This window comes from Notechis scutatus, chromosome 3, assembly GCF_049901735.1.
Source record: "Notechis scutatus isolate UNSWTSFEM ecotype Mainland chromosome 3, rNotScu1.2, whole genome shotgun sequence".
Taxonomy (NCBI): Eukaryota; Metazoa; Chordata; class Lepidosauria; order Squamata; family Elapidae; genus Notechis; species Notechis scutatus.
In genome coordinates, this window is record NC_142011.1 from 53425058 (window position 1) to 53445014 (window position 19957).

At 39.8% G+C, this 19957-nt stretch overlaps 1 protein-coding gene across 2 annotated transcripts in view; it reads left to right on the plus strand.

Annotated features, from left to right (window-relative positions):
• CACNA1S (calcium voltage-gated channel subunit alpha1 S) overlaps positions 1–19957 on the plus strand; it is a 76297-nt gene that overhangs the window by 11165 nt on the left and 45175 nt on the right. For both annotated transcript variants that reach the window (XM_026678123.2, XM_087959938.1), the window contains exons 3-15: positions 3839–3978; positions 5284–5417; positions 8087–8239; positions 8523–8728; positions 9199–9302; positions 10017–10165; positions 10685–10766; positions 11295–11455; positions 12524–12749; positions 14862–15069; positions 16389–16509; positions 16917–17031; positions 17196–17289. In XM_026678123.2, coding sequence (XP_026533908.1) covers positions 3839–3978; positions 5284–5417; positions 8087–8239; positions 8523–8728; positions 9199–9302; positions 10017–10165; positions 10685–10766; positions 11295–11455; positions 12524–12749; positions 14862–15069; positions 16389–16509; positions 16917–17031; positions 17196–17289 — 1893 coding nt within the window. The remainder of the gene's footprint in view (positions 1–3838; positions 3979–5283; positions 5418–8086; positions 8240–8522; positions 8729–9198; positions 9303–10016; positions 10166–10684; positions 10767–11294; positions 11456–12523; positions 12750–14861; positions 15070–16388; positions 16510–16916; positions 17032–17195; positions 17290–19957) is intronic.

A 19957-nucleotide genomic window follows, 5' to 3' on the forward strand; every position in this document is an offset into this window, starting at 1 on the left:
TCCCCAAAGGTTGGGGATCACTGCTTTATATAACTGCTTGCATACTTTTTTTTAAATTGGAAAAAAGGCTAATGTTTTTCATTTGGAAATGTGTTGTGTGTGTGGGTTTTTTCTGCTTATCTTCTCAGCTTTCCTATTTAATATAGAAACAACATTTTTCCTAGGTATAAACAGAGAGGGGGCATTTACCTGTAAATGTAGATTGAAAAAGAAAAACCTTGTTGAATTCTACCAGGTGGAGAGATTTAATTTGGAGGATTTAATGAAAGGAAGTCTTGCATTTGGCTTCTCATGCTGAATGTGCTTTTTGTTAAGTTGAGTCTTAAGATATGCCTTTTGTTAAAATTAAGTAGTTGGGTCTACTCTTCTATGCCATACAAAATACTGTTTTTGTATGGAAGGATGATGCCTTCATATATTTTAGGTGGACTCCTGCTCATATGGCAACTGTGATTTCGAGGCAGGAAAAAGTTGCACACAGCATGTCTCGAGATTACCTCCAAAAGCTTCTTCCTTGGAGCATCCCTCCATACACTAATCTGTGCAACAGGACTGTCAAACTCCATTTCATTGAGGACCACATCAGGGTTGTGTTGACCTTGGTGGGCATGGCCAGGGTGGGTGTGGCCAGCTCAATGTCACTTGTGTCAGGGGGCACCTGTGGTGGCCCGAGCACTCTGCCAGAGAAAAACAGGCACCCAAGCTCCATTTTCAGCTGTGACGACCTCCTGCAACCCTCTGCCAGCGAAAACGGAGCTCAGGAGGACGGCACACAACCCTCCTGAGCTCCATTTTCACTGGCAGAGGCAGCGGGGGCTGGTCCTTCACTGTTTTCAGGGCAGCCCCGTGGGCCAGATCTAAGCAGCCCGTGGGATAAATCTGGATCGCGGGCCTTGAATTTGACACCCCTGCTGTACAAGGTCTGTCCACAGGGCCGGCTATTTTAGGTTTTGCTTCAGATATCAGCATATATATTGCAAAAGAACTCTGGAAGACTTGTATTATAATATTATTATAATAAAGCAGCCAAAATATTTGGAATGGGTATAAGAAAGGATGCAATGAAAAAACAGTAGGGTAGAAAGTATGTAAGGATCCAAATTCAGGCTGTTATATTGACACATTGAAATGGAAAGGTAATGGAAGATTATTGCAATAAAACATTAGACATGAACAATTGATGATATTCCATCATCACCTTCACCTCAAAGAATAAAGGAAAGAAAGTAAACATAGTGACATAAATCATACTAAACCAGAACTGTAACTCGGTACCATAATTGCCTGGTTTGTGGTCTATTAATCCATTGCTTATAACTTAGCAGTATGAGGACCTAGCACTTTTTAGGAAGAAAAGATGGCACCCTCTTGATTTTTTTAGAAACATTGGAATAGGAAAGAGATGAGCAGAGTGTGCACCACTGACCAGCAATGCTATGCAAGCTATTTAAAGGCACAGGGGGCCTATTTAAGATCTGCCCACTGACTCAGCTGAGAAAGCCAAACTAGGCTCCATGGAGTTATTGGAAATGCTGACTCAGAGGGTCTAGCAGCTAACTAGAAAAAAACTAGCTAGCTGTTAAAACAAACTAGAAAAAAAGCCCTCATTGGAAGAGGAAATAACAAGGGGTGGTGGGGGAACCACAGTCCCCATCCTTAACTCTCCCTAATTATTGCCAGATTGTGTCTACCTTCTTCTTTGCTAATATTCCGGTAACAGTCACTCAGGAGATAATTAGATATGACAAGCATCTTCTCTGCCCTTCTGTTAATTCAAACTGTTGAGTAGTCAAAACTATTGTATGATCGACTGTTTTAGCAGATATTTTCCCCCAAGGAATTAATTTACTAACCTTTTTATTTGTTTGTAGTTATTGTCAAATTTATACAGCCACCCAAAACAAATTACTTCAGACAGAGTACAGCACAGCTAGGAAACTGTTAGTTAGTGAATGCCAAACAACAACTACTATTTTTATTATTATCATTAAAAAACATTGCCAGCTATAAAAATGAAACTAAACAGATGTATTATTGGGCAAAGGACTGTTAATAATAACAGAGCCATGTCAATAATTCACCAGTCCCCTGAAGTCCTCAGGGCTAATGGCACAACCAGGTCTTGAGGGACTTCACAATGTCAACAGTAATGAAACCAACCTCACTTCAAGAGGGGAACATATTCCATAACTGTTGCAACAGCAGAAAAGGCCAGCTGCCTCAGGCCCATGAAATGTAGTTCTCTAGCTGACAGAACCCATGTCCTTTCATCTGGATCTAGTGAGACAGGTAGATGTGATCGGGGAAGGGCAATCCTTCACATAACTCTGTCACCTACATTCTGCTCAACTGTGTCAGCTTCAATTTCAAGCTAAAACTTGCCTAATTCTGAAAATGTCCCTGAATATCCTAAGTGTGTGGGTGGGTGTAGATTGATTGAGAATTGCAGCTGTAAGAAGCTGAAAGAGTCATCTGCATCACTCTTCAGGGTTGAAAATGGACTTGGTTTCAGGTTAGCCAGCTACTCTTTCCCTGGGTAATATCTTTCATATCACAACTTCTTCCATTTCCATCAGAAATCCACACTGACTCAATACTTTAAAAAAAAGAGCGCAGAGAAGAGCAACAAACATGACAAGAAATCTGGATACTAAATTATATGAAGAACAGCTAAAGGAACTAGGTATGCTTAGGTTAAGGAAGAGAAGATTGAGAGCAGACATGATAGCAGTCTTCCAAAACTTGAAGGGCTGCCACAGGGAAGAGGGCAACAGTTTATTCTCTATATCACCTGAGGGCAGGACAAGAAGCAGTGGATGGAAGTTCGTCGTACAAGAAATTACAAGCTTTCACAGCAGAACTTTAATACATTTTATGTAGATACGAAATAAAGCACAGGTGCTCTGGGTAACATTTGGGGTTGGTTTAGATTCTTATGAGGGAGACAGAAAATAATGTGTAAACTGGCCCAGACAAAGAACTTGGACATTTGGAATATTGTGTCCAGTTCTAGAGACCCCATTTAGAAAAGCTAGACTGAGATTGAGCAAGTCCAGAAATGGGCAACAGAAATGGTGCAAGATTTGAGGGATAAAACCTATCTGGAGAAATTGGAAGAATTTAATATGAACAGCATGGAGAACAGAAAGGAAAGGGTGACATGATTGAATCCTTTAAATATACTAATGGTGTGAGTAAGATTTTAGAAGGCAGTATTCTCAATATTAAGCAAAAATCAAGAACGTGGGGGCATAACCTCAAACCAACAGGAGAGGAGTTCAAAAGTAATGTTAGAATGTATTACTTCACAGAAAGAGTAGTGGAAGCTTGGAATCAACTTTCAGCGAAGGTAATGGGTCATTCATCAGTAACTGAGTTTAAACATGGTTGGGATAAACACATATCCATCAACTGACAAAGACTAGGAAATAAAATAAACAAAATAAAAATTAAAAATGATAAATAATAATTACAACGATATCTGTCATACCATCTAACATCATCTTGATGGGCAAATAAAATGCCAAATCCAGTCTGAATATCTGGCTGACTTGTGATGAACCTAAATAAATAAATAAAGACAAACAAACAAACAAAAACCCTCAAAAGGCAGACTCCATGGACCACTAGGTCTTTTTCTACTGTCAGTTTTCTGTTTCTATTTGTAAGGCCTCACAAGCTTATGTCTTTTAAAGGTCAAAACAACAACTGACGGTTACTTGTAGAGAAATAAAGTTTTTTTTTTCAAGCAGCACAGTATGCAAGCAACCTAAATGAAACTATAATGTATATTACTAATATTGTACATCTTTCCCCTCTTTTTTTCTGTATCTTGCAGGAGAAACTAGAATATTTCTTCCTGATAGTATTTGCCATAGAGGCAATGCTAAAGATAATTGCCTATGGGTTTCTATTCCATGCAGATGCTTACCTCCGAAATGGCTGGAATGTGCTGGATTTTACGATAGTCTTTTTGGGGTAAACAAAGTCATTTTATTCCAGTCTCTCTGGGATGGAGGGAAAAACCAAGTAAAGTAAAATTATTTGAATGGAGTTCATTTTTGAAAACTTGCATAGTACACCGTAAGTTATTAACGAACAATTTAATTGTTATATACCTCTACTGAACTATATTCCAGTATTATTTCATTTTTTTGTTCTCTGTGGTTAGATTCTTTAGTATTTGCTTCTTTATAGCTTATTATTGTCAACCAGATCCAGTTTGGTGAGTGTTAGAAACTGGGAGACTGAGAATTCTGGTTCCACTTTAGACACAGAGATGACGTTGAGTCAGTCACTTCCTTTCAGCTCTAGAATAGCCTCCTTCTGATATCTTTGCCAAGGGACTTTTCTAGGCAGTTGCCAGGGGTCAACATTGACTTGAAGGCATGCCCACACCCATTCTTTTATGTACAATTTATGTTTTATATATATATAAAAGATCATCATAAAGATTGACCTGCCTATCTATAAATGCATACATAAAAACAGGAATAGCAAGTTGCTTATTCTCCCATTTTAGTGGATAGCATTGCTTATTCTCCCATTTTAGTGGATAGAATCTGAGTAAAGGAGCAATCTAGCCCCAAGTGAATTATGTAGTAGAAATGTATAGCCTTTTTGGGTCAGCTGTATCCTATGGGAACTTAATTTTTTCCTCACACAATGATTCCAAATCTGGGGATTCCGGCTGTCACTGGAGAACAGCCATCCTCCCCATCCATTAATGATGGGAGCTGCAGTACAAAATCATCCCCAAAACAACATTTTCTCTGACTCAAAGCAAAAAATAACTTTTATCTAGTATATACATCCTGTATTCAGTCTCTTTATTAGTACACTACAAAGATGGATATAGGTGGTCATTTTCTGCACGAGTCATTTAGCTTACCCCAGGACACAAACAATAAAAAGCTGACTCTGCTACTTTTTTTTCTTATAAAGCCAGTATCAAATGGAAAACATATTAAAGTACCCACAGAGGAACAGAGAGCAAACTATATATTTTTGCTATGCAGCTTTCTACTGTGTAAATGAAAACCATTTCTGCCATTTCATCAAAATGACCTTTGGTTGAACAAGATTTGCTAACCCATGTAACATGATGTAGTATAATCTTATTAAGCAGCTACAGTTTTTCAAAGGAAAAGATAAAAGCAAAATTCTACTGCTTCTACTGGAGGAAAATCATTCATAGAGCCCAGATTTTAATGTTTTAGCTTCCTCTAGTGACTTCTACACTATTCCCACCATGTACTTTTTCACTCTCCATTTCTTCTGAAGGGTCTTCACAGTGATCTTGGAGAAAATCAGTCTGATGGATAGTGCGCTTCTTAGCGGGCAAGGTGGTTTTGACGTCAAAGCTCTGAGGGCATTTCGAGTCCTGCGGCCGTTACGTCTGGTGTCAGGGATACCAAGTGAGTAAAATGTTTTTGGTATTTTTATTTATTTATTTATTTATTTATGTATTTATTTATCAAGAGATTATAAGATAACAGGTATAAGTATAAACATAGTTATGAATACATGAAATGGATATTTATAATAAAAATAAAAAGAAACAATAGAACAGGGATGGTAGGCACATTGGTGCGCTTATGCACACCCCCTACAGACCTCTTAGGAAAGGGGTGAGATCAATAGTAGACAGTCTAAGGTTAAAGTTTTTGGGGTTTGGGGAAGAAACCACAGAGTCAGGTAGAGTATTCCAGACATTGACCACTCTGTTGCTGAAGTCGTATTTCCTGCAATCAAGTTTGGTGCGGTTTACCTTGAGTTTGTATCTATTGTGTGCTCTTGTATTGTTATGGTTGAAGCTGAAGTATTCATTGACAGGTAGAATATTGCAGTGTATGATTTTAGATCGGACCGAAGGTGGCGTAGTTCTAGGTTTTCTAAGTCTAGAATTTCAAGTCTGGTGGCATAAGGTATTCTGCAACAAGTAGAGGAGTGGAGAACTCTTCTTGTGAAATATTTCTGGACTTTCTCAACTGTGTTAATATCAGATACATAATGTGGGTTCCAGACTGATGAGCTGTATTCAAGTTTTGGTCTAGCAAATGTTTTGTATGTTCTAGTTAGTAGTGTGATATTACCAGAGAAAACGCTACATAGGATTAGGTTTACAACTCTTAATGCCTTTTTGGCTATGTACAGTAGTTACAGTGGGCTCTAGCAATTAGATCATTACAGGTGAGTACTCCAAGGTCCTTGACAGAGTTTGGATCATCAACAAGGTCTTGACTATTCAGCTTGTATTTTATTTTCTGATATATTTTTTTTGCCAGTATGTAAGACAGAGCATTTATTTGTTGAGATTTGAAGTTGCCATTTGTTTGACCATTCTGATACATAGTTGAGGTCTTTTTGAAGGGTAGCAGTATTGTCTGTGGTGTTGAATAGCTTTACATCATCAGTGAAGAGAACGCAGTTGCTCTTAATATGATCACAGAGGTCATTTATGTAGAGTATGAGGAGAGTTTGTCCTAGAACACTGCCCTAGGGAACACCACTGTTGACAGGTACAGAATTTGATAGGACGCTCCCAATTTTGACCATTTGTTGTCTGTTTGAAAGGAATGCTTCTATCCAGTTATGCAGGTGTCCAGAGATACCATAAGATTTTAGTTTTAGGAGTAGTTTGTCGTGTACCACTGAATCAAAGGCTTTACAGAAGTCTATGTAGATTGTGTCTATTGCTTTGCCCTGATCAAGTTGTGTTATTTGATAAACAGGTGGCTGTAGGAAGCCAAAACTGTGGTGAAATGATACAATTCCTGTGAGTCATTTCACCCATAGGTCAAACTGAGAAATAATATATTAATATATATAAATATGTTGTCACTTGAACTTATTTCTGGAAATTAGGAGGCAAACAGATGTAGCCCAAAGGAGATAATGTTAAAACTGTGTCATTTTCTTATTGTATTCATGTACTTCTAAATTCTACAAAAGTCCAGTCTTGCAGCCTAAACTAAGAATTAGCCCTGTTGACAATTTCTTGTGAAACTGAAATATTGATTGATTGATTGAATTTATTTGCCATCCATCTCTGGGAAGCTGTGTTCAATAGTTTTAAGAGTTGGCAAGCAGAGGAAGAAACCAATAAGCAAGTGGCATCTTATTCATCACATAAGCTTGCATAATGGTGGCCTGGACGGGACAATATTACCTTACACTAAAATTTAAACATATTAAATTATGGACAACATACTGACTTTAAGATATTCTATTTCAATTTGTTTCAATGAGTGTGAAAGATGGGAGCTCTATTCAGGGGTGGGATTCAAATTTTTAACAACTGGTTCTGTGGGCGTGGCTTAGGTGGTGGGCGTGGCTTAGGTGGTGGGCATGGCTTGGTGGTCATTTGACTGGGTGGACGTGGCTTGGTGGTCATGTTATTGGCTGGGAGTTGCCAACTCAATATCACTCACATCAAGGCACATATCTCCTCGCCTGGCCTCTCGTGACTGTGGGGATGCTGCAACAGTCGTAAGTGTGAAAAATGGTCATAAGTCACTTTTTTCAGCCCCATTGTAACTTTGAATGGTGACTTCACACAAGCAAAGTACCAGCAAAGGAGGGGAAAAAAACTCCAGAGAAGTTCCAGAGACAGGAAATCTAGTCCTGCCAAGAATGTAATAAGGGTTAACGGAGAGGCAGTTTCTGTAAGCAACACCAGAATGTTTCCTTCCTGCCTTCCTTACAGGATTAGGCCAGTAATTTCTTCTAACAACCGGTTCTCCAAACTGCTTAGAATGTTAACAACTGGTTCTAGCGAATAGGTCCGAACTGGTAGAATCCCACCCCTGGCTCTACTCCAGAAACATATAGGGAATCAAAACTGAAATCTTATGGTATAGAAATGAAAATGGTTTAACATGCTTTCTGAAGAAAACAGGTTCAGGTCTCATAGCAATATATCTGTTCTATCTGTTGCTATGATATTTAGTATATCATCTTGTATTAGTTACTACAGAGCATATTACAGGGCATAAAAATCAGTGGGGTCATATAACAATATTTGATCATAACTGAAAATTCAGAAGATATACTGAACAACCTGTTCTCTTCCTTTCTGTTTTAGGTCTGCAAGTAGTACTGAACTCCATTATCAAGGCCATGTTGCCACTGTTCCATATTGCTGTACTTGTCGTCTTCATGCTTATTATCTATGCCATAGTGGGCCAGGAGCTCTTCAAGGGCAAAATGCACAAGACCTGCTATTACAATGGGACGGGTATGGAATGTGCTGCTTAATGTAATCTTAATAAATTAAATATAAGAAATATGTGGATTGACTCCTTTGATTCTGGTGTCTCTGCATGAAGATAAGTATGAAATCACTACCTCTGAAACTGAGTTTCAGAGACTAAACACATATTGAGATGTACGGATACACAGAGGAAGGAGCCATTCTGCATAGAGTCTCATATTTGGCTCTCAAATCAAACGTTTATTGTCAATGCACAACATGTGTACAATGAAATTGAAAATCACAAAATCTCTGTTTTCTTCCTCAGATATCTTGGCCACTGTGGAACATGAAAAGCCAGCTCCATGTTCTACCTCAGGCCATGGACGCTCCTGCACTATTCCTGGATCTGAATGCAGGGGCCCATGGGCAGGGCCCAACCATGGCATCACTCACTTCGATAACTTTGGGTTTTCTATGCTGACTGTCTACCAATGTATCTCCATGGAGGGGTGGACTGAAGTCCTTTACTGGGTAGGCTCAGCATGAATAATATTTGTCCAGGCCAGATCGATCATGTTACAGATCACAGAATATGAAGCTGTGGGATAAGGTTATCGGATAACCCTGTACTTTGCATTTAGATTTTGAGAAGTAAATGACCCCTCTCACCCAAAGTTGCATATGACTTGAGCTACTTTCAAACCCTAGCTACAATTATTCCTGGCAGTAAAAAAATCCAGTAATAAAAAATGATGCCACAATTCGGTTTACCAAGGTTCTGGGGTTGCCTTCCTCTAATGCATGCCCTATAATATTGTGGTAAAAGTAAGAGGAAGAAGGAATTATTTATAAAATAATAAAGGCAGAATTTTTTTTAAAAAACCTCACTTTTGTTTGATTTGTCTCCCCATACTTTTCTTGGAAAGATAGTGGAGATTTTTCAAAGGTGGGAATAATGATGATTTTAGTAAAACAGAATTTGCTATTCTGTTTTGTTTTAGGTGAATGATGCCATTGGGAATGCATGGCCATGGATCTACTTTGTCAGCCTCATCTTACTTGGGTCCTTTTTCATACTTAACCTGATCTTGGGTGTGCTCAGTGGGTAAGCAATTTTCAGAAGCAATCTTTTCTGACACATTTCTCACAAGCTGCTTTTTTTCTTAATGATTTTTGACCAGAAATAGATGAATGCCGCTGTTTCTACATATCTCAGCAAATTCATTCTCAGGAAAAAAAAATTAAATTCTACTTGTAAGATGGTAAAATTACCCCAATGTCCTTTCAATCTAAGCCAATAGATGGGGCAGGAGGCCTTGTGCTTGAATGAATGGCCCCAAAAGACACTTACAAGTAGAATTTAAATTTTTTCATATATTCAAAGTTAGCCTCATGACAGGGATGGATGTTTTATTAAGTTCCCATTTTTGTGTGATTTTTTTTAAAAAATTATTGTCTCAAAGAATATAAACGGTTAAGATCTCTCTAACTTTCTGAAGAGACTTGTCTCCGTTTACTTCTTTATTTGTAACCTACAATTACTGACATGAAAATCAGACTGAATAGTTCAAATGAAAGGAAAGCTCTTGGAATGAAAATGTAGGCCCAAAGGTTATCTGTCTCCACATTAATTATTATTAGGATGGGCAAACTAAAAATTCTGATTTGATTGTGGGATATTTTCCACACAAGTAAAAGGTAGAGCATTTTCATTATGTGTTTTGAATGTAAAATGCAATGACTTTCCTAAGGGTGTCCCTTGCTCATGGGCTTAACTGCTATGCTATGCAATGCTAGTGCTCAACTGACTTTATTCCAGGGAGTTCACCAAAGAGCGTGAGAAAGCTAAATCAAGAGGTACCTTTCAGAAACTGAGGGAGAAGCAGCAATTAGAAGAGGATATGAAAGGTTATATGGACTGGATCATTCATGCAGAAGTCATGGACAGTGACCGGACACGCGGTGAAGGTACAGGATTGCCCAGTCAAATGAAATAAATACCTTTCCAGTTAGTATATATTTTATGGACCAGAGCATTCTGCAATGAAGCTTCTAACTACTGGAGCTTCCAGAACAAGCTGCTTGGTTGAAGCGCCTAACTAGGCAACATAACCATTCTGTGACGCAGCAAGAATGGTGATGTTTGAAAAAGATATGAGAATGAATTACAAAACCATGGCTTAAGTTATAGTGTTTCAAAATATCCATGGTTGTCTTTTAGGTAAACTATTGCTGTTGTTATGAGACTGATGATTTTTATGATGATAGATTAGATAGATAGATGATAGATGATAGATAGATAGATAGATAGATAGATAGATAGATAGATATTATAAAAATAATTAATATATATATTAAACAGAGTTGTTGAACTGCGCAATATTCGTTAACATACATTTCTAGTTCTGTAAATAAACTTTGTGGTAACCTAAACAATAGCTCCATTAATTAATTTGCAGGTGTCTTACCTGTGTTTAAATTTCATAGGAATGAGGTCATCAGATGAAGGTGGGTCAGAGACAGACAGCCTATATGAGATTGAAGGCATGAATAAATGGATTCTCTTCTTGTAAGTAGAGGCATTAAAATCTAAGTAAACTTATGTTCCATACTTCCGTATTACACATAAATCAAATCTCTTTAAGTTAATCTCTGGAAAACCATTACGTGTGGAAAATTTGCATATTTTTGATGAAGAAGCAAACGATACAGTTCATAATCCAATATACCTGTGGGTGACAGCATTGTAGGGAAGTATGGTTTAAATATTTTCTACTAATAATGGGGGCAAGTACCATAGTACATATTTGAAACTTGATGCTATAGCACATCTGCTAAAAACACTGATTTTCTTGACAATGTTTCTCAACCTTGGCAAATTTAAGTCATGTGGACTTCAATTCCCAGAATTCCCTAGCCAGCATAGGCTGGCTGAGAAATTCTGGAAGTTGAAATCCACATGTCTTAAAGTTGCCAAGGTTGAGAAACACTGCAAAGATCTGGGATTCAGATGTTTTTGCTTTACGGGGCTCCATTGTAGAGACTGGTTTGGGGAAATAGATCTAACTCCCTTATCCTCATTTTAAATCTCTTCTAGTCGGCACTGGCGACGATGGAACCGTCTTTTTCGCAGAAAATGCCGTGAAATCGTTAAGTCAAAATTTTTCTATTGGGCAGTGATCTTGATTGTGGGTTTGAACACTATCTCCATAGCTACCGAGCATCATAATCAACCTGATTGGCTGACCCATGCCCAAGGTGAGCTGGGCATTTAGTTTCTCAGTACTTTTCAGATTTTATTTTATTTATTTATTTTATTTAATTGATTTGTCAATTGCTTACAAGATAATAGGTATAAGTGTAAACATGAGTAAGAAATAGGAAATAGGTACGAATAAATGGGGACATTAGGACAGGAACGGTAGGCACGATTGTGTACTTATGCACGCCCCTTACAGACCTCTTAGGAATAGGGTGAGGTCAATAGTGGATAGTTTAAGGTTAAAGGAGTGGGGGTTAGAGGATGTAACAACAGAGTCAGGTAGTGCATTCAAGGCATTGACCACTCTGTTGCTGAAGTTGTACTTTCTGCAATCAAGTTTGGAGCGGTTAATATTGAGTTTGTATCTGTTGTGTGCTCTTGTATTGTTACGATTGAAGCTGAAGTAGTCACTGACTGGTAGGACATTTAGCAGATAATTTTGTGTACTTTGCCTAAGTCCGATCATAGGTGACATAGTTCAAGGTTGTCCAAGCCCAAAATTTCAAGACTAGTGATATAGGGTATTCTGTTGCTAGCAGAGGAGTGTAGTACTCTTCTCGTGAAATACTTCTGGACTCGCTCAGTTATATTAATGTCTGATTAAAAGTGGGGAAGTGTGACATTGTCTGTTCAAGCTTTAACTTCTCATGAAATTCTATTGGTTTTTTTTTCAATGTACTGGCCTCATATGTATTAGCAACCATATTCTCATAGCACTTTTGATTTATTTGCTGTCCCATCACCAGCAATACATTTAGTTTTATCTTAAAATAAACCTTCTCATCTCTACTCCATCCTCTTGTGCTTTTGACCAAAAAAATGTTAACATGTGCCTTCCCATGATGGGATTACTCTTCAGTGGACTCTCATCCCCAAAGAAGAATTGGTGGGTGGATCTGCAGAGTGCGGTGAAAAACCAGTCAAAATGACAACATGGAGACCATCAGTCACATCATCATGAGTGCCATTGCGACTTTGTTTTGGCTCTGTGAACCTGAGCATTTGAGGAACACCTGATGGCCAGAACATACCCTGTCCATTTAGTGAAGCTTTTCTGCTTACAGATGTGGCTAACCGAGTACTTCTGGCCCTCTTTGCGGTGGAGATGATTCTGAAGATGTATGCCCTGGGCATCCGCCAGTACTTCATGTCTCTCTTCAACCGCTTTGATTGCCTTGTGGTGTGCACTGGAATCTTGGAGCTCATCCTGGTAGAGATCACTTCCATGACCCCCCTGGGCATCTCTGTCTTGCGATGCATTCGACTGCTGAGACTCTTGAAGATAACTAAGTGAGTTTCCTCTCTGGGAGAAACAGAGCACTATTGAAAAGCATCCCATTCATATGTTATAGTTGTTTCCAAAATTAGTTCCTTGGGATATTCCATACGTCTTTGTCTTTTAATAGGCGGTCAGAATGCACAAGGACACAGGATTTTCCATTTAGAAGGCACTTTCAGTGTGTGCATTATATTGTGATCATCCCTCAGTCAATGCTGAGAGCGACATTTCTGGAGTAAATAGATCAATATATTCTAGCAAGGATAGATAGATAGATAGATAGATAGATAGATAGATAGATAGATAGATAGATAGTGTGTGTGTGTTTGGAGGGAGAGAGAGAGAGAGGAGAGAGAGAGAAAGAGAAGGGATGAGAATGAGAATTAAAGGCTTATAGCTTGGATTTTTAATTAGGAACAGCAGCACATATATTTTGAAGAAATATCCTTAACATTGTGCTTCATTATCCTTATCATTGAAACTTATTCATGTTACCCCTCTTTTCTCAAGTCACCTTAAATATATGCTGAGCTCTGATTTGTCCAGCTGTATAAAATTCAACAGTATGCAAAGTGGCAGCGATAAAAAGATGTATGACATCTAGGGTGGCTTAGATCTGCGTCTTTGTAGTCAAAAGTGTCCAGATGCTACAGAGAGAGAGGGGGGGAGGGAGGGAGGGAGGGAGGGAGGGAGAGAAATTCCTTCTGATCCCTAAGTCCTTGCCCATGTATACCTATATTTTAGAACTTGTGTACTCCAAAAAATTGACTCATATTGATCCATCTAATAGAGCCAAAGAAAAAAAACATGGTAAAAAATAACTTGGGGGAATTCATTGCCACAAGATGCAGCTATGGTGGCTGTTAAATTGGATTTTTTTCAAGAAAGATTAGACTACTTTTTTTTTTTTTAAAAAAAGAACACATTAGTAATAGCATCTTCCTGACTTTCCTTACAGCTGAAATTACTGAGGGTCAGAACAGCGATATCTCAATTGCTGAATTCATTCTTCAGGGCATCCTGACCAGGGAAGATGATTACAGCATCTTCATACCTCATTTGAGATTAAATTAATAAAATAAATATTGAGAGAAGTGTCTTAATTTTGATTCATTTGCTGTTTTATTATTACCGTTGTTATTGAAACACATTACTAGAATTTAAGTTCTAGTAAGTTATTAATTTTATTTTTATGCTTTCTGTTTTATAATAAAGTATGTTTATTATCTGGGACATATGCACAATTTAAAAGATCCCTAGTGTGAAAACAGTGATTAATTCTGCCATCCAGTCCACTCCAACCTATTAAAGCGTGGGGCTTATTGTTATGGCTGAACTGATATTGGATGATGGTATTTGCCCCTTCCCCTCAGAACAGGTAGCCTCAGATACCCATCCATCTCTACTAGGTTCCAAGGAAGGGAGGTGATAGGAGGACTCAGACAAAAATAGTCTGTACATACTAAGGAGCTACACTGAATATATTCTGTTCTATCTGTTAAAATAGCTACAATCTTGGATGTGAAGATAAGGGATTGAGATAACTTGTGATTCTTTCTTCTGTGAATAGATAAGCTATTAGTGGCAGGTGTAATAATACAGGTAGTCCTCGACTTACAGCTATTCATTTAGTGACTATTTGAAGTTACGACACTGAAGCTCTTGACTGTTTTTCACACTTACAACCATTGCAGCATCCTCATGGTCATGTGATCAAAATTCAGATGCTTTGGCAACTGACATGTATTTATGATGGTTGCAGAGTCCTGGGGTCATGTGATAACCTTCTGCGACCTTCTGACAAGTAAAGTCAATGGAGAAGCCTGATTCGCTTAACAACTGTGTTACTAATTTAACAAGTGCAGTGGTTCACTTAACAACTGTGGCAAGAAAGGTAAAATGGAGCAAAACACACTTAACAATTGACTTTCTTAGTAATATAAATTTTGGGCTCAGTTATGATTGAAAGTTGAGGACTACCTGTAGTTGATCAGAACAGTGATTTAGATCTTACTCTTCTAGATTCCTATCTTACTCTGCTAGATAACTTGGCATATTTGCGTACATTCCAGAATTTTCTCTGATATGATAATGAATCTTATAATCTTTCTATTTTTCTCTAGGTATTGGACCTCGCTGAGCAACCTAGTGGCTTCTCTGTTGAACTCTGTACGCTCCATTGCCTCTCTCCTCACCCTCCTCTTCCTTTTCATGGTCATTTTTGGCCTCTTAGGGATGCAGCTGTTTGGAGGGCGGTTTGATTTTGATGATACAGAAATACGACGCAGCACCTTTGATAACTTCCCCCAGGCTCTCATCAGTGTCTTCCAGGTACAGCTAAAGTCAAGGTTGTTTAGACAAAGAATCAATTTCTGAAATAAATTTGATGTCTAAGTAGGTAAACCATCAGGAAAGTAGGTTGTGGAATAATTGCTGGAATGAGTAGGACATGTGACAGTGTGTTTGTGTATGTGCGTATATGTATGAGAGAGAGAGAGAGAGACATGGGAAGGAGAGAGAGAGGAGGGATGGAGGGAGAGCGTGTGTGTGTGTGTGTGTGTGTGTGTGTGAGAGAGAGAGAGAGAGAGAGAGAGAGCAAAATGTGACTGCAATACACATGGCATTCCTGGACAATCGTACATCGCAATTGATTTTTCTCCCCTCATTCCTCCCTGCCTTCCTTTGTGAAGAAAGAAAAAGTGGGAACTCAACTGGCTGCTATGCAGGAGGGAGCAAAGGACTAGTAACAAACAGTGCTTTGGCTATAGGAAAGAATGAAGAAATTCAGCAGCTGGGAGGTGGGACAAGGTGGGAGTTCCCAACAATGAGAAATCATCTCTCCTAAATCCCAGAGGAAATATGGCTAAAGTTGAACACATAATTAATCGCTTCAATTACCCAGGCTCCATAGCACTGAGGGAGATTGTTGTGGTCTGTCAGCAGGCTGTGGAGACAGCAGCAGAGTCAGACAGTGGGGAGGAACGTGGACCAGTCTGGGGAGGACCCGGACGAGAATCCTGCATCTAATACAGAGATGGGGCGAGGGCCACCTGGGAGTTATATCCTGACTCCGGAGTCTCCAGAATCTGACAGCAGTGAGGCAAAGGAACAAGGGAAGCCTGTTCTCAGTGCACATGCACGCAGAGCTGCCAGAAGGGAAGAACAGTTAAGACAAAAGGGGTGACTCGGGAGTAATGCCTGGTGGTGATTTGCCCTCCCATAAGACATAAAGAAGGAGCAAAAGAACAGGAATCTTTGCAGGAAGCAACTTTGTTCATACTGGTTGGTTTGAAACCTGAAGCTCAATGTTGAATTTGTGTTCCATTTTGGCCTCATATATCTAATTGGACATTTAGTTGTTGGCAGCATTTCAAGAAAGATAAAGGTGTGTGCTTATCAGATTTATCCTGAAGAACTTTGGCAGACTTCCATGGGACTATTTACAAACTGTTTCAGACTCATTACGGGCTGTGAATGACTAAAATTCACAGCCGTTGAAATAAAGAAAAAAGGGTTTTGGGACTAATGTGTGTTTGTTGGTGTCTCCATAAGCCTTGGTCAGAATAGAGATTTAGACATTCACTCTTATTTGAAAGCCAGATATTTCTAGATTATTTCTAGTACTTTCAAAATATTTTGTTCCTTCCTAGGTCCTGACAGGGGAAGACTGGACCTCTATTATGTACAATGGGATTATGGCTTATGGAGGGCCTGTCTATCCTGGTGTGCTGGTCTGCATTTATTTTATTGTTCTGTTTGTATGTGGGAATTGTATCCTTTCTTTAAAAACTGTTCATATAGTTAAATACTTGACTAGTGATGGACTATAAGGTTCAATGTTCTTACAAAACATTGCCATAAAATGCAATGCAGTAATGCCCTTCTCAAAATATAGTGGCCACTAAGATAAATAGGAGATCCTCAGCTACTTGGAAAGATAGATTTCCTGAACAAAAGAAACCATATCCCACATTTTGCAATAATGGCAATATGTCCATTTCCTAAGCGCTGATTTTCTTTCAATCTTTCAGATTTGATGATATCAGAAAATTGGCTAGGTGTAACCTGTTACCAAGTGAAACTTTCAGAGAATGGTGGAAGTCTTGATCCATTATTTCTGTACGATGTAAATCCAACACTGTAAAATTCCTTAGCTTTTTTTCCCTACTCTATGTTAGATATCTTGCTCAATGTCTTTCTGGCTATTGCTGTGGACAACCTGGCTGAGGCAGAAACATTAACATCTGCTCAGAAAGCCAAAGCTGAAGAGAAGATGTGGAAGAAAATGACCAGGTCAGTTCTTCCTTCTGCTGCTCTTCCTAACATTCATACCTTTGGGGTTCTAGACGGCTCCATGTCAATTGTTGTAACTCTAAGCTTCTTTAATATTCCTCCCCTGCTCCATTCTACCTGGCTTCTCTCCCCTTTGCCCTTGCTCCTTTGACTCTTTCCTGTAGAGGTTATCCTGAGAAATCCGAAGAAGAAAAGCTATTGTTGGCCAAGAAGTTGGAACAGAAAGCAAAGGGAGAAGGAATTCCCACCACAGCTAAGGTCAGACAAGGGTGACATCTACCAGTGCTGAATTTCATCTCTTTAGCCATTTCTTTGTTTGTTTAGGTATTTGCATCCAGCTTTTGAAAGGAAATGTTCTTTAACAAAAGAATATTTTTGTAAGAACAGACAATATTGTTATATGCAACTCACTTCTCCTAATGGTGAAAGTTTCTAAGGTCGCAAACTTTTACCTAGTTTTGATTATTTTTCAGTTAAATCCATTGTCATTTGATTATAGTTTTGTTTAATAATACTGAGGCTGCACATATGTGTGTGTATAGCCTTAGTATTATATATATGTGTGTGTGTGTGTGTGTGTATGCATATATGTATATGTGTATATATGTATATGTGTGTGCATCTATATCCATATAGTCTGTGTATGTACCGTATTTGCCGGCGTATAAGGCGACTTTTTTGCCCTAAAAACATGCCTCCAAGTGGGGGTCGTCTTATGCCTTTATATCGCCGATAATCATGTGTCACTCGGTGCAAGAGCGACGGGCGGAGCTCCGCAACCTGCGAAGCCCCTTCAAGCCCAGCCGAAAGTCTCTCTTCTCCTCCTCCCACCCACCCACCCACCCTCCGCCCGGCTCGGGCGCTGCGGAGGCCAATCTGGAGGTGGGGTGGGGTGGAGCGGGAGGTCTCTGGCGGGGGCCGCTTCGCCCAGCCAGCCCGAGCCGCGTAATGGCCCGGGGGAGTGGGGGGGAGAAGGTGGTGGGGGTGGACTGTGGCGCCCCTCCTTCTGGGCAGCGGGGCAGGGGCGGCAATTTGCTCCTCCCGCTTCTCCCTCCCTCTTTGAAAGACCGGGAGGGCTGTGCTTGGGGCGGGGGTGTCCTCAGGAAGTTCCTGATGGGACCCCGCTGGGCAGAGGCCACCCGGCTCCCGAGCTGCTTTCCAGGGTCCCCTTGGGAAGAAAAGGGTCCGGTGGACGGTGGAAGAAGCGGCGCCCTCCTCCCGCCCCCTGTCCCGTCCCGTCCCTCCTCTTGTCCCCTCCTCCCCTCCCCGCTTAAGAGAGAAAGATCTGCCTCCCCTGCACCGAGCTTCCACCCGGCGCCGCGTCTCCCGGCCAGCGCGCGCTTGCGACTTGGGAACCGGCCAAGCAACTTTAAAACCGAGCGGAGGCCAGAGATAGCGGAATTACCCTCCACACCACACACACACACACACACACACACACACAGAGAGAGAGAGAGAGAGACAGAGAGAGAGAGGTTGGCAGCTGTCCATCCCCCACCCTTGGAGTCCCGATGGCACGCACGTGGGGGCTGTCACAAAGAAAGGGAGAGGAATTGAGTGCCAGCCTGAGAAAGGCGAAGCTGCCTCTCTAAAGCATTTTGGTGGCTTTGTAAGTTTGGGGGAAAGGGGTTGGGGTGTCAATCAAGAATTATATCCAGAATACCCCAAGTGTTACAACTTACCGTATTTGCCGAGGCGTATGAGACGACTTTTTGCCTTGAAAAGCATGCCTCCAAGTGGGAGGGTCGTCTTATACTGCGAGTATATAACAAAAACTATATTATGAGTGGAAATGTTGGGGCTCGTCTTATACGCCCAGTCGCCTTATACGCCCGGCAAATACGGTAGCATTAAACATTCTCACACATATTCTAAAGTTTCTTTCATCCTCTATCAGGTTTCTACAGAAATAATCAGCACCACCCTAGTTTTTTTTTTTTCAGAGTCTACTCAGCCCTACATGGTTTTTTTTCCAGTCTGTCCCAGACTTTTTCCCAGTAGGAAGCATTATTCCCAGTGCAGGCAAGAAAAACAAGGCTCATCTGATGTTGGGAATGTTAAAGGCAGTTTGTGAAAGCCATTACTGTAGTTACTCATCTTAACAAAGTGCAACACCAAGAAAGCTTGCAAGACTTATTTACAAGTTGCCACTCCCATCAGATGAATTTTCCTGGGAAATAAATTCCTCAGGGATTGAATTACCCTCTTGTTTTTTTTGAATCATGCTATGACTGAGAACAGTAAGTGAGAGTATATTGGTCTTAAAGGACAAAAGGTAGTCATCATTCAGGATCCAATCTACCAGGACTAGCGGTTTTGTCTTCAGAGCTTTTGGACTCGTACTGGAGCCCATCTCCAGGGAACTTCTCCCTAGCAGTGTGTGTGCTTTGGCCTGTTCTGTGTGTGATATTTATATGGAGCCTGAAATTCTCATTCACTTTTTCCCCAAAGAAGGCGATCATTTTACATTGAGGGCTGACAAAATATCATTAATAAAAGATACATTGGTTCCAAAATAGATGCAATATGCAATTTCTACTCCATTCCAGTGACAATATTATGGAGGGCACATTCAAAGTCCCTTTGCTTTTTATTTAAAAGCATGCAGATTTTATTGCAGGATTGCCCAAAGTTTGAGGTCTACCTCCCTCCCATTGTTACCATAAACTCAGCTTTCCCAACCTTTCCTTGTATTGTTTTCATTGTTCATTTGTGTTTAGTTTAGTGTTTGGATTTTTCAGAGAGGTGTATCATTAAGATTTCAGTAAAGGGGCATGCGATTGCAAAAAAAAAAAAAAAAAGGAACCCCTGCTTTATGTAATAGAATGTTATTCAATAAAACAACCATTCAATGTTATATAATGGAGACATATGTAAACCAAACCATATGGTTGATTTCGCAAATAAGTCCATGTGTGTATAAAGT